The following is a 13,577-nucleotide window of genomic DNA, read 5'->3' as shown; positions in this document are numbered from 1 at the left end:
TGGGATAAATTTGTTTTTGTCCACTATTGCTAACAATTTCAAATCTATCCTACAAATTTATAAATGGTATGATTTATCGATGAATCGGTGATTTAATAGTCAATATTGATTGACCCATTGAGAATTCTAGATAAACAGATAAAATGCATGTCTCAAGTCGAGGCCGATATATAAAAGGAACTGTCTGACGATTTATTTATATAACAGGAGCAAAATACTGAATGTACAGACTCATTATCATTAAGGTCGTAGGGAATCTGTATCGACAGATATCTGTTGGAAAAAAGAAATAAATGAGGATTGATTCTGAGATAGTGTGATAATATTTACAGAATATGGAGTTTATTTTATTTGTACTGAGGTAACGCTTTTGTAACTAGAAATTTGATGTTGCGGTTTGATGATTGTTAAAGAGATCTTTGTTTTTTTTAAGCACACAATAAGACAACTGAATTTCTGCAATGATTGTTGTAAAGAACTATTTAAAACTGATCAAGCGGGAAAAGGTATTAAGCTTAACGTGTTTGAAATCACTGCATAAACATTTTCCACACTCGGCCAATAACAGAGAGAATGCTTGTTTCTCCACAGAGATTTTTTGAGAGAATTATGAAGAAAGAATCTGCTAGTTTGTGTTTGTTTCTACTGTTGATCAATGGAATGTCGTTAACATCTGTTCGCGGTTTTCTATATTCAGACGCTGAATCACTTCTCCAGGATGTCTTTCAAAACTATTCAACCGATATTCGACCAAAAGAGAACTTATCAGAAGTTGTAGAGGTCTCTATTTCGTCATTCATATTTTCAGTCAACGATTTTAATGAGGTTTCTGGAGTTTTGTCCATTGTGAGTGGATTTATGCTGATTTGGCATGACTTTCGGTTGACTTGGACACCAAGCAATTATGGTGGCATCCAGGAACTCCCCGTCCCTAAACTAAAACTATGGGTACCAAATATCTTTTTGATTGACCCAGCCAAAAAGATGGAAGCGATTGGGGATGAAGACTTCATAGGCAGAATTTCTTATTCTGGCATAGTGTCATGGGTACCAGCAGGTCTGATTCAAACTACGTGCGACGTTGATATGTATAAATTTCCATTTGACACACAATCATGTACTTTCACATTAGCTCTGTGGGGATATTCTCCAACTGAAGCTAGATTAACTCCTTTTAACAATATGACGTCTGTGGATACGACTTATTACTCGTCAAATGCTCAATGGTCATTGGAAGGAACAGTAATGAAGCGATCTGCACTAGGAGAATATGATAACTTAATTCAATTTGAATTAATTTTGAAAAGGAAATCCCTTTATTTCGTTATAAACATGTTAGCCCCTGTACTTCTATTGTCCTTACTCAACCCCCTAGTGTTTGCCTTACCAGTTGAAAGCGGAGAACGTGTTTCTTATGCTATAACAATCTTCTTGTCGTTTGCCGTATTTATGACATTACTTAGCGACAGTATTCCAAAATCGTCCGAGCCAATGTCTTTGATGTCATACTTCTTAATTGTTACGATGTCTATGAGCACATTGATATGTGTTTTGGCTGTTATTACAATGCGTTTTCATTTTAAAGATCCTATATTACCAATTTCCAGGAAACATGTTCTCATGCTTGACATTCTGAAACTCCGATGTCTGTGTCGTAATTGTGGAAAACGCAAAAAGAAGTCTAAGATCTTTGTCAATTCTGCAAAACTTGATGAAGGCTTCGAAAAGAGTAATAAGGCCGAGGACAAAAATACACAAAATTATGTAACAGAGGAGAAAATCACTTGGAAGATTTTGGCGGAGGGATATGATAGAGTAATGACGACATATTTTTACATTTTTGTTTTCCTTCAATGGTTTATCCTTGTATTGATATTAATGTAAAACTTTTTTTCAATAAATTTCTTAATGGAACTTGAATATATATGTTCTGAATAATTATCTTTTATTGAGCCGTGGTTGCTCTTATCTTTCATGAGCAGATTTAAAAATAGACTTATATATAATACTCTACCTAACTCAAACAGTAAAATTCTAACTTTTGGAAAAGAAAGGGGGAGACTGATATTGTCTTGCAATTTGGCATAAACAAAATATGAAAATCATTATCCATGCATTGTACCGATCGCATAAAGTTTTTTTTTTAATTTTTGAAGAAAGTGAAAATATGTGCTTTAAACTTAAGAAATATTGAATAAACAAACTTACATGTAAATATGCTGTTTCATTTTTTTTCATATTAAATTTTAATTTTTTTCAATATACATGTAATAAGAACGCACACTGGGACCACAAAGCGAATATATAATGCCAATTGTTTTGACCGTTTAAAATTTTCTGACTTATTTTCTTCGTGTTCTGAAATATGACCTTTTCAATAAGAGGTTGTATTAGTACACTGCTCCTTTTAAAGTATATCAATATTAAATTATAGAATTACCTTCAAATGAATAGTGTTAAGTGTCAGATTATGCAAATACAGTACAAATGAGTCCGTCATGTATGGCATATGGCTCCTTTCAAGCTTATAATCAGTTTATATAATAAGCGAATGTATTTCTTAAATCTTTGTAGTTTATATTTCAAAATAAGTCCAAAATTAAGTTTCTGAGATTAACGTATTGATATTTATCAAAGCACCTTTTTTTTCAAAATTCTTTCAAGAAGAAAGATTAGACATTCATTTAAGACTTGTAAAAAAAAATTTAAAAAGAATTTTCAAAAAAAAGAAATCCGGGGCATTAATGGTTCGATCTCAAAGAATAATATATGTGATTTAAAATGACGAAAAGCTAATATAAGATATTAACAATACGTTTACCAGCTATTGAATTGATTTCAATTTATTTTTTTTCTTTAAAGACTATTATGTTATAAGCAATAGTTCAGTTTTCTTTTTAAGGTTTGTTAAAACATTTAAATCCTACATGAAGTAGTAGTCTTATTAAAATTGAACTGCAAGTTCATGTAAATGTACATGTACATGTATCCTTTCGACCTGTCAAACATTTGTTCAATATGCACTTGTGACCAATAAATCAAACATACTTACATTCCTGTATCTGGTGAAATGCAATAAAATGTCTTCAAAACTACAAGAGAAAGGAGAGGTATTCATTGTGGATGGCATATTCGTAATTTTAAATATATTTTCCAAATGTTTCTAATTTGCATTTAAGCCTATATGTTAATGTCTGCATTTGGATTTTTTTTTTTTTGTATAAAAGATGAATTCCTAGTTTTTCTTGAATATTCAAATTTTAATGACAATACTGTAGGTTGATTGAAAAAGTGGGCATTATTCTTTATTAATAAAATGTGTTAATGCTTTAGATAGGTAAACATATATGTAGTAGAATAACAGTCGTCTCAATCTGTTAGTTGTACTTGATCAATATTACCAGTAACAAGCATGAAGAGGATTTTTTCCCAAGGTATACAATTATGTACACAATTAGTGACATGAGAGAACTATCATAATTGGATGGTCTCTCGCTCAATCAGTTTCAATTGATTGAAATAATCACAGACGAATATTTAATTAATTCTATGGAATGGTCTGATTAATTTGGAAAGCTGATAAGGTTCAAACTCATTCATCAACTTTTCAATCGATTTTTTTCTTTTAATATTAATTGATTTTTTTTATCAAATTTCGAACTTATTAACTCGCGTTGAGATATTAATGAATTTAATAAAGAGTTTACGATAAACAGACATTTTGATTTCTTTTATGAGGTTGGTTGGTTTCCAAACTTTACGAAAGAAGAAAAGTCGAAAAGGGAGCTAAACATCCACTTTGGAATCATTAGGTTTTGTGGTGGGTTAATAATTTTCGTGGAATTGTTGGTATATTCCATGCGCGAAAATACACCCTGAAAGAATTAAATAAAGATGGGTGTTGTCTAAATATTTTAATGAACATACAAAAAAGAGTGCAGGACAAACATATAACGAACCTGTAACAGTTTTTTTAATTGAACGTTTACAAATAAATCGGTAGATACTCCTAGTCCTTATCATCTTCCAGCTCTTTCAACACTTTGGTTTAACAGGTTACACTGCTATTCCACTATCAATATATGAAAGGTTCATTCTCCAAGGTTTAGCCCATTTTCAAAAAGATTATGATTTTCAAACTATACATCCCTTGCTTAAAGCTTGTTTTCATGGCTATTTGGGGCGGTTAGACTAATTTGAATATGCTCACAAGACTAGGTTTAAAACCTGAAAATATTGAAAATACTTTGAATAATTATTAAAAAGATTTTTGTTTACCCTAGCTGCTATAATTTGAAAATGTATTTTGTAGCGAAGTTCTTATCTGATCATTCCTTTTCGGTCACATATTTTAAAGTTCTTCTAATGCTTTAAACTACTTTTATGCTGTTATTTGAGGAACTTTGGATGAAAATTTTATATATTTGTATCATGATTTTTTCCAGTTAAAAAATGGATAGGATCGTTTTTGGGTGAGAGGACTTAAAAAGTAATGTTAATATGTGTACATCTTTTGTATTTATATTTTAAACTTTTTTTCCTAGTGACTCGACTTTATTCGAATTCTGTCCTATCATCTCTTAACCTCGGTTTTTAAGGTCTCATCCGAAGGACCCGCAAATTTCACTTCAAAGTGCCGAGCGCATAGCGAAGGAACAGTTGCTTCCATATATAATATTTATAATTTGAACAGCTATAATTTGATAATAGCTGTTCATCCCCAGATTAAACAAAGAAAAATGTTTTATTGTTCATATTTATATCTGTATAAAGTATTCATATAGAGAGGATTACTTTAATATTGCTTACTTCTTGTATTATCGACCCTTAAGTTACAATAATTGAAGATCTATGAAGCATTTGCCTTTTGACACTTCTTAAAAACTCTTTTTGCAGATGATTAAAAAAAGGATCTTATTATATACATGTAGTTTAGAAGCAAGTGACTCTTATGGGTCAGTATTAATTTAAGATTTTTGAAGTGTTTGGCATGTGTCGTGAATCTGTGGAGACTGGAAATGACTCTTTTTCAAAAAAAAAAAAAAAATCAAAATGACAATAATAATCAAAATATCAATGTATATGCAAAAGGTTGTGTTAATGAATTTCAATCACCTACAACATTCTCCTTTCTCCCTTTTTTTTCATTTGAATGATCATTAACATCCTTATTAATAAGGATTATCTTGTTTTACAAGAAATGTGAGGCGATGCATTGTAAACGAATGACAGCAAACAAGAATTTTGGGATTTTTTGAAAACGCTATCCGATGTAATTATAAATATGATAATTTTTTCAAGACTCGATTATCATATGCTTATTATTGATCGACTCATAAAGAATGCTAGATGAACAGATCATATACATGAAGCAGTTCGAGGCTGTAATATAAAAGGAATTATTCGACAGAATGATTTTATATGAACCTTCGGCTTATAACATTGAAAGCACACAATCATAATCAGAAAATCCCAAGGAATCTGCTTCTATAAAATAAATTTGTAAAATACTTACCTAAAAAGAAAATAAATGGAGATCTATATTCTGCAATATTGTGATATGTCACTTATTCTGAGGTAGTATTTTGGAAACTTGTAAACAAATATTGTTGTCTGATAAGTAGTAATAAGATCATTGTTTTTTTTTTTTTGTTTTTTTTTGTTTTGTTTTTTTTTTTTACCTTATTGACCCAATTGAATTTCAGCAAGTACTGTTTTAAATTCTACCTAATACTTGTCAAAAAGAAAAAGGGAATTCAACATAAATAAAGTGTACAAAAACACTTCCTACTACATATATAATACATAATCGACTATTTTCATGCAGATTCCTTCTTTCTCCACACAGATTGTTTAAAAGAGGATAATGAGAAAAGAAGCTGATAGTTTGTGTTGGTTTCTCTTTTTTATTGAAGGAGTATTATTTACATCTTTACTCGTATATGATATCCTATATTCAGACGCTGAATCACTTCTTCGCTATAATTTTAAGAACTACTCAACAGATGTCCGCCCAAAAAAGAACTTCTCAGAAGTTCTCGGTGTCTCTCTTATGACGACTGTTTTTTCATTGAATGTTTTTGTTCAGGTTTCTGGAGTTTTGTCCATTATAAGTGGATTTAGGTTGATTTGGCATGATTTTCGCAGGGTTCTTCATGGGCCGTTTAACATGGCGGCCCTGCCAGTTAAATTCCTTAGCACCAAAGTTAAAAAATCAGCGCCATAGTTCCGCCACAGAAAAATATTAGCTCCACAGGAAAAAAAACCCTCAGCGCTATAGTCCTTCCACAGTTAATATTAGCGCCACAGCAAGATTGTCTTTTTTTACCGTACACTATACATGGGAAATATTTTAATTTTTGTTTTACACTATGATAAACTTGACATCCGTTTCATTATTTTTAATCATCATTAAATTTATTCTTCAGTTTGTCAAATATTTAATACAGTTTGTGTATTAAACTTAACTAGTGATTCAGAAAAGCTGTTGTTACTTCGCAAATTCGGTTGCGAAAAAACGCGAATATAAGTGTTTTGCATAAGTCTTGCGCCACAGTTTAATTTGTAATGATAAAGAACTCTGTTTTTTATTGACTCGGATTCCAAAAAAACTACGGTGGCATCGACGGCATTCCTATTCCAAAGCAGAAACTTTAGGTTCCAAGCATTTTTTTGATTGACCCAGCTATAAGAAATAGAGGCAATTGGAGATGAAGATTTCTTGGGAAAAATTTCATATACTGACATAGTGACATGGTTACCAGGAGGTCTGATTCAGATTCTTTGTAACGTAGACATGTATAAATTTCCTTTCGACACACAATCATGCGCTTTTACATTAGCTCTGTTGGGGTAATCGCCATATGAATCTAGGTTAACCCCCTATAACAATCTTACCTCACAAAAACATATGAAGCAAAATTTATTCAAAATCTTCTGCATGAAAAGATGAAGATCTATAGCTGTGGCATTCAATTCGACATTTAGATATATCGACGATGTTTTATCAATTAATAATATTCATTTTCATTTCGTTTCGTTTTCATTTGATATATCCCATCAAATTCAAAAAAAAAAAAAAAAAAAAAAAACAGAGTCTGACACATCTGCTTCATATTTGGATGATTCATAAGAAAAAGATATTGACGGCGAACTAACAACTAAACTTAATGGGAAATAAACGTGATGACATCATTTTTTCTATGGTCACCTTTCCTTATGTATGTAGCAATATACCACAATCACCTTCCTATGGGGTTTATGTCTCGGACTTTCCATGATTAATCGCAAGAGCATGTTCTACGTATGATCAATTGCTTAAACGAAACAGGCTCAGGCCATTGACAAATAAGTTGAGGGTGCAAGGAAATTAAGAATGTTCTTGAAAGTCGACGTTCCGCAAATTCTATGGTCGACACAATGACCTTGCTTGCAACTACAATCTATCGTTAAGTACGTCGAATGTTGACGGACATTTTTCATTATTTATTTTCACGAGTATTCACATTTTTTCCGTTTACCCGATCATGACAAAGGGCACACGGCGGGTGTGACCCGTCAACAGGGAATGTTTACTTCTATATGGCACCTGTTCCCACCTCTGTTTTCGGTTTCACTTTGACCATGAATACTGTTCGTTAACTTCACATTTCATTTCATTTTATGTATTTTTCTCTCATCCCTCGAAATAAACATATAAGTGATATGCGAATATATAGAAGATGTATCCTAATGATGTTTTTGAACTAATTATACCCTTATTGGTGGTATGTTTCCTGACACACGCCATGGCATTGAAATTCTAGTGAAATTTTTGGTTAAATGATATAAGCAAAGCACTTAGAGTTCAAAGTACACGAACGTTTCTGGTAAAATGCTTTGAATATCTTCCTAATTTCTTCGAATTACAAAGAAAATGGTTCTCTATTCTATAGTAAAAACATGGAACGTAATTGATCATATCTAGAAGACGTGATCCCTTTGCGAAATTTTTTAGTAACAGTCTTCAAGCTCCAGGATATGACTCTTAAAATGCATTGCATCTATAAGTTTTTGTTCTCTACCTTGAAAATTTAGCTGAAAAAAAAAATCAAAATTCTAAACAATGAGCCATTTTCTAAAATTATGAAATACTTTCCCCTTGGAAAAAAGATCATAAGGGGATACAACAGTTGAGCTACTTTGCAAAATGACTGAACTTTGTGATTTGACTTTGTATTTATCTTTACCTCTGAATTGTTGCAGTTAGCCTGAATCGAGCCTTTAGGATGATAGCTTATTGAGAGTATTATTTTCGAAAAGAATTCTGTACCTGAATTAAAAATTGCCATGCTTTAATTTGAAAATAATACTTATATCTGAATCGTTGCTTTGGAATCTTAGATTTGAAGTGATTCTGTCACTTAGAATAGAATTGGTTTCTTTATACTACATGTACTTTGAGAAATAGATGCAATGTTAATCTGTAAAGTCGGGAATCAAATTATACATAATACATGTAGAATACAGGAAATTGAAATCTTTGAAAAATTCTGCAGAACAACAAATCCATGTTAGTAAGATTGGTAAGTTGGTTTGATCCAATTATGAATCCTTTTATCTACATGTAAGTTGAGGTTACAATTTGGGATCATAATTTTTCAAAAAATATATTTGAGGGTAACAAGCGTGATCATTGTGTCCCATGGGCACCTTGTATTTATACTCAATCATTTTCATATAGTGAAGACCCAGGGCTAGGGAGCGGCTGCAATAGATATCCAATATTTGACCTGCGAGTATATACCTATATACCAAACAAAAAAATCAATTTTAAAAATCATTAAAAATCGTCTTCTCAAAAACAGCAATGTCACAATTTGTCATATTAATATGCAAACATCTTCAGAATTGTCTGTCCCACATGACTGCTTCCACTATATTTTTTCGATGTCAAATAGATTTTGAATCATTTCTTAAAAGAAAATTTAATTAAACAGTAAAATTTTCCTCATTTCCAAGCCATTTTCGCCAGATTGTATACATACAGCCTGAAACAACAAATGTGACACGATGTTTCAAAGTCTACGGAAATATACAATGTTATTAATGACCATTGCTGTCAAGCGCGCAAGGCAGGCAGAAATTATCCGAATATGACGTATAGATTTATTCTGTTATTGTTGGCAAGCACAGAAAAAATCACGAATAAAAGGGGCGGTCATATCATTACATTAAATGCCATAGAATTTGAATTTGCTATGGACTAGTTAAACTGGAATGTCCCTATAAAAGCAAAAAGTTTTTGGGGGAAATGATCAAATGCCCCTGATCTTTTCTAGTTTGAAAGAACACGTATTTTTGTATTTTGAGATAAAATGCAAAGTGATGACCGCGGGACAGACTTGAGCATACATTAAGTTTTTATAAATCATGACCCCCTAGGGCTAGGTTTGGTTCCATTAAAAGTAAATTTTTTGTATATCAAAATATAGGAACAATTTATAAAGATATTCTTCTCTCAAACAGCAGGGCCACAATAAATCATTTTAATATATTACCTTATTCATGTAGTCTGGAATAAAATTTGAAAAAAAAATCTTGACCACTTAACATAGATGGAGTAGGACTACAGTATAAAGTAGGGAGTCGGTGTTTACTATAATGTATATGGGAATAATACAGACCAAATATTCTCAAGTACATCATTCCCACAATTAGGTATTTTAATATGCAAGTATCTCTGTGTTTGTAGAATAGGGTTTACAATTAAATTTGTTGAAATCTGGGCCATTTTGAAAAGATAATTTTGCATAGGAATACTTTTAAACTTAGATGAGACCATTAGAGAGGGCAATGTTTTACCAAAGAACATATTGGAATAAAATTGACACCTCTTTCATTTAAAAAGAAGAGCAGGGTGGGGCATAGTGATAGGCATTCATCCTTAAGCATTAAAGATTCAGATTTGCTCGGTTCATGGTTTCTGAGACTATACTGGAAGAAGTTAGAGATCATGGTGGACTGGATTTTTATAAGAACACATATCAACAAAAGGCCAAAGTGCCGCAATACTTACCTTAGCTACCTTGGCTCTGTTGTTCCTTATCATAAGAATTTTAAAACTTATTCTTCTCTTTGTTCTACGTTTTTGAGTTGAGCAAAACACTCCCACATCCTAATCTTGATTCAATTTCTGTTTCTTTTTATGAAGACCCATAAGTATTAATATACATTAAGAATTATTTTGTTTACAAGGAATTGTCAAGAAATATATTTTGGAAACAAACAAGAGATTGAAATGAAGATTCACTGGATAAAAAAGATTATAATGCTGAACAAGTACAGATTGTATCTGCTATTTTACTGGAGAGGAAAAGGAAACATTAACTAGGGAAAAAAGTCACGTTCATGAATGTATGTACCCGATAATATTACAATAGCAATATAGTGAGATAAATTTGTTTTTGTCGACTGATGCCCTGAATTCGACCCTTTTTTCTATCCTTTGTATTATAACTCTGATAATATTTCTCGAACAATCTGTTATATAATAATTCTCATTGATCGACTCAGGAAGAATTCTATGTGAACAGATAATATGCATTAAGCAAGTCGAGGCTAATAACTAAAAGGAATTGTATGACGTCAGGATTTATATAAAAGGCACAAATTTCTCGGCTTCTAATGCCAATTTAACACAGCCATAATCAGAAATGTCGTAAGGAATCTGTTTCACTAAATTAAAATCGAAAAACAACAGTCCAAAAAAAAAGAGAGGAAAAATCAGGATTCAGAGATAGTGTGATAACATTTACAGAAAAACGGATTTTATTTAACTTGATCTCCGGTAATACTTTAGATACTTGAAAGCAGATATTGCTATTTGATAATTGTTGAAGAGATCTTTGTTTTTCGGAAAACAAAACAAGAGAAACTGAATTTCAGATTTGCTTGTAAAACTATTTAATAAAGATATCATACTTAATGTGTAGGAAATCATCGCATAAATATTTTCCACCTTAGTCATATTGCTGGTTTCTCCACGCGGAGATTGCTAGAGAAAATTATGAAGAAAGAATCTGCTAGTTTGTGTTTGTTTCTACTGTTGATCAATGGAATGTCGTTAACATCTGTTCACGGTTTTCTATATTCAGACGCTGAATCTCTTCTTCAGGATGTCTTTCAAAACTATTCAACCGATATCCGACCAAAAGAAAACCTGTCAGAAGTATTAGAAGTCTTTATTCAGTCGATGATATTTTCAGTAAACGATTTTGATGAGGTGTCTGGGGTTTTGTCCATTGTAAGTGGATTTATGCTGTTTTGGCATGATTTTCGGTTGATTTGGACACCGAGCAACTATGGTGAAATCAAGGATCTTCCTGTTCCCAAACAGAAACTATGGGTTCCGAATATCTTTTTGATTGACCCAGCCAAAAAGATGGAAGCTATTGGAAATGAAGACTTCATAGGTAGAATTTCTTATTCTGGTCTAGTGATATGGGTACAGTGCAGGAAACTAATTTTGTTACATAAACCGGCATCAGCATAAGCATTAGTAGCATCAGGATCGAGCTAGCATCAGCATCAGCATTTAAAAAACAGCATTACCAGGATTAGCATCAGCAAGCAAAGGATAAAACCAGCATTGACCTACATAAAATCAGCATTATCCTACTAGCATCAGAAAATCAGTGAGTTTTAATTCAGTAAAAAATTAAAAAAGAAAGAAAGAATTTTGGTTAAAGTATTCACATTATTGATACATAGTGAGATATTATGATCAAATAATTGTAAAAGGCACTTTTTTTGCTTTAAACGGCAATGCTGAAATTCATTATCTACTTCCGGTAGCATGATGCTACTTGCGGTAGCATTGACCTAATTATAAAACAGCATCAGGATAAGGATTACTAGCATTAAATCAGCAAGCAAAGGAAGCATTCAAATCAGCAAGCAAAGGAAGCATTCAAATCAGCATCGATGCTGTAACAAAATTAGTTTCCTGCACTGTACCAGGAGGTCTGATTCAGACTTTGTGCAACGTCGACATGTATAAATTTCCATTTGACACACAATCGTGCTCTTTCACGTTAGCTCTGTGGGGATATTCGCCATTTGAAGCTAGATTAATTCCTTATAACAATATGACATATGTGGATACGACTTATTACTCGGCAAATGCTCAATGGTCGTTGGAAGGCACAGTGATGAAGCGGTCGTCATTAGGAGATTACGATAACTTAATTGAATGTCAATTCATTTTGAAAAGGAAATCTCTTTATTTTGTTATAAACATGTTAGTCCCTATTCTTCTATTGTCTTTACTCAACCCTCTTGTGTTTGCCCTACCAGTTGAAAGCGGAGAACGTGTGTCTTATGCTATAACAATCTTCTTGTCATTTGCCGTATTTATGACTTTACTCTGCGACAGTATACCAAAATCTTCCGAGCCAATGTCTTTGATGTCGTACTTCCTAATAGTTACGATGTCTATGAGCACCTTAGTATGCGTTTTGGCTGTTGTTACAATGAGGTTTCATTTCAAAGATTCCATATTACCAATTTCAGGTAAACATATTTTTATACTAAATGTTCTGAGACTCCGATGTCTGTGGCGCGTCTGTAGAAAACGTAAGAAGAAGTCTAAAGACTTCGACAAGTCCGCCAATTTGGATGAAGGTTTCGAAAAAAGTAACATGTCTGGTGACAAAAATATGCAAGATATTGAAGCAGAAGAGAAAGTCACTTGGAAAATTTTAGCTGAGGGATATGACAGAGTGATGACGTACTATTTTTACATTTTTGTTTTCATTCAGTGGTGCATCCTCGTGTTTGCATTAATGTAAAGCACTATTTTCAATAAACGTGAACCCTGATGCCGCAAAATATTATCTTTTATTGAGCTTTGTTTGTCTTTATCTTTGATGAGCAGTTTTACAGTCTAGGCTTATAAATATAGAACTGTATCAAACTCAAACAGGAAAATTCTTACTTTTTACTTTTGGAAGGAAATGGCGAAGAAATGGTTCTGTCATGCCCTTAGACTTTCTTCTTTTTTTTTGGGGGGGGGGGGACCTTTGTATTTACGTACTTTGCTTGTAAGTGATCACCGTTTCACAAAGTTTAAGCATGTGCTGTGATATTGACTACTAATTCCAGAAAATGAAAGCAGCAGTATGAAAATTTAATTTTTTGCCATTTCCAACCAATTGTTATTGTCACACAGTTGGACTTTACATGTTTAAAACTTGCATGTCAGCGGGGGCATTCCTGTCATTCAGACACATCTTGTGCTTATTAATATATCTTTTTATTTGAAGTATCTTTGTGGCTAATGTTTCTTGTTACACTGATGCTTTGCATTGAATTTCCACTAAATGTTCTTGACAACACAAAAGGTAGAGTAAAACCGTCTGAATTCATTTCAGTGTACCAACAAATGTTAATACGGTCAAATGCTATTCTTTCAAACTTCCTGACTAAAGAAAGGTTTTCATTGCAAATAGCATTTTATGTTAATTTTGTTGCTTTGTTTTCAGTTAAAACATTTAAAATCTTTTAATTTGCCAATTTTTAATTTTTATCAAAGATAA

General features: G+C 32.3%; 2 protein-coding genes across 2 annotated transcripts; both read left to right on the top strand.

The window, feature by feature from the left end:
- The first annotated feature begins 573 nt into the window (after window positions 1–573).
- On the top strand, window positions 574–6,226 carry LOC133182066 (neuronal acetylcholine receptor subunit non-alpha-2-like). The gene is made up of 3 exons (XM_061316782.1): window positions 574–1,057; window positions 1,586–1,815; window positions 6,089–6,226. The coding sequence occupies exons 1-3, from the start codon at window positions 574–576 to the stop codon at window positions 6,224–6,226; spliced, it is 852 nt and encodes a 283-aa protein (XP_061172766.1).
- Window positions 6,227–11,047: 4,821 nt separating this feature from the next.
- Window positions 11,048–12,830, top strand: LOC133182057 (acetylcholine receptor subunit beta-type unc-29-like). Its single transcript, XM_061316770.1, has 2 exons — window positions 11,048–11,485; window positions 11,994–12,830. The coding sequence occupies exons 1-2, from the start codon at window positions 11,048–11,050 to the stop codon at window positions 12,828–12,830; spliced, it is 1,275 nt and encodes a 424-aa protein (XP_061172754.1).
- Window positions 12,831–13,577: the final 747 nt, after the last annotated feature.

Source organism: Saccostrea echinata, unplaced genomic scaffold (assembly GCF_033153115.1).
Source record: "Saccostrea echinata isolate AGI-Se365-2 ecotype Australia unplaced genomic scaffold, CSIRO_AGI_Sech_v1 ptg000001l, whole genome shotgun sequence".
In the NCBI taxonomy this organism is placed as follows: Eukaryota; Metazoa; Mollusca; class Bivalvia; order Ostreida; family Ostreidae; genus Saccostrea; species Saccostrea echinata.
This window is presented reverse-complemented; position numbering and strand designations above follow the sequence as displayed.

Bases quoted from the DNA above. Each gene is read 5' to 3' on its own strand.
- LOC133182066 (XM_061316782.1), top strand. From the start codon at position 574: ATGCTTGTTTCTCCACAGAGATTTTTTGAGAGAATTATGAAGAAAGAA. The intron at 1,058-1,585 runs GTCTGATTCAAA...TTCATTTTAAAG, and splicing joins AGTGTCATGGGTACCAGCAG to ATCCTATATTACCAATTTCC. The intron at 1,816-6,088 runs GTAATGACGACA...GTTTTTGTTCAG, and splicing joins TGGCGGAGGGATATGATAGA to GTTTCTGGAGTTTTGTCCAT.
- LOC133182057 (XM_061316770.1), top strand. From the start codon at position 11,048: ATGAAGAAAGAATCTGCTAGTTTGTGTTTGTTTCTACTGTTGATCAAT. The intron at 11,486-11,993 runs GTACAGTGCAGG...GTTTCCTGCACT, and splicing joins ATTCTGGTCTAGTGATATGG to GTACCAGGAGGTCTGATTCA.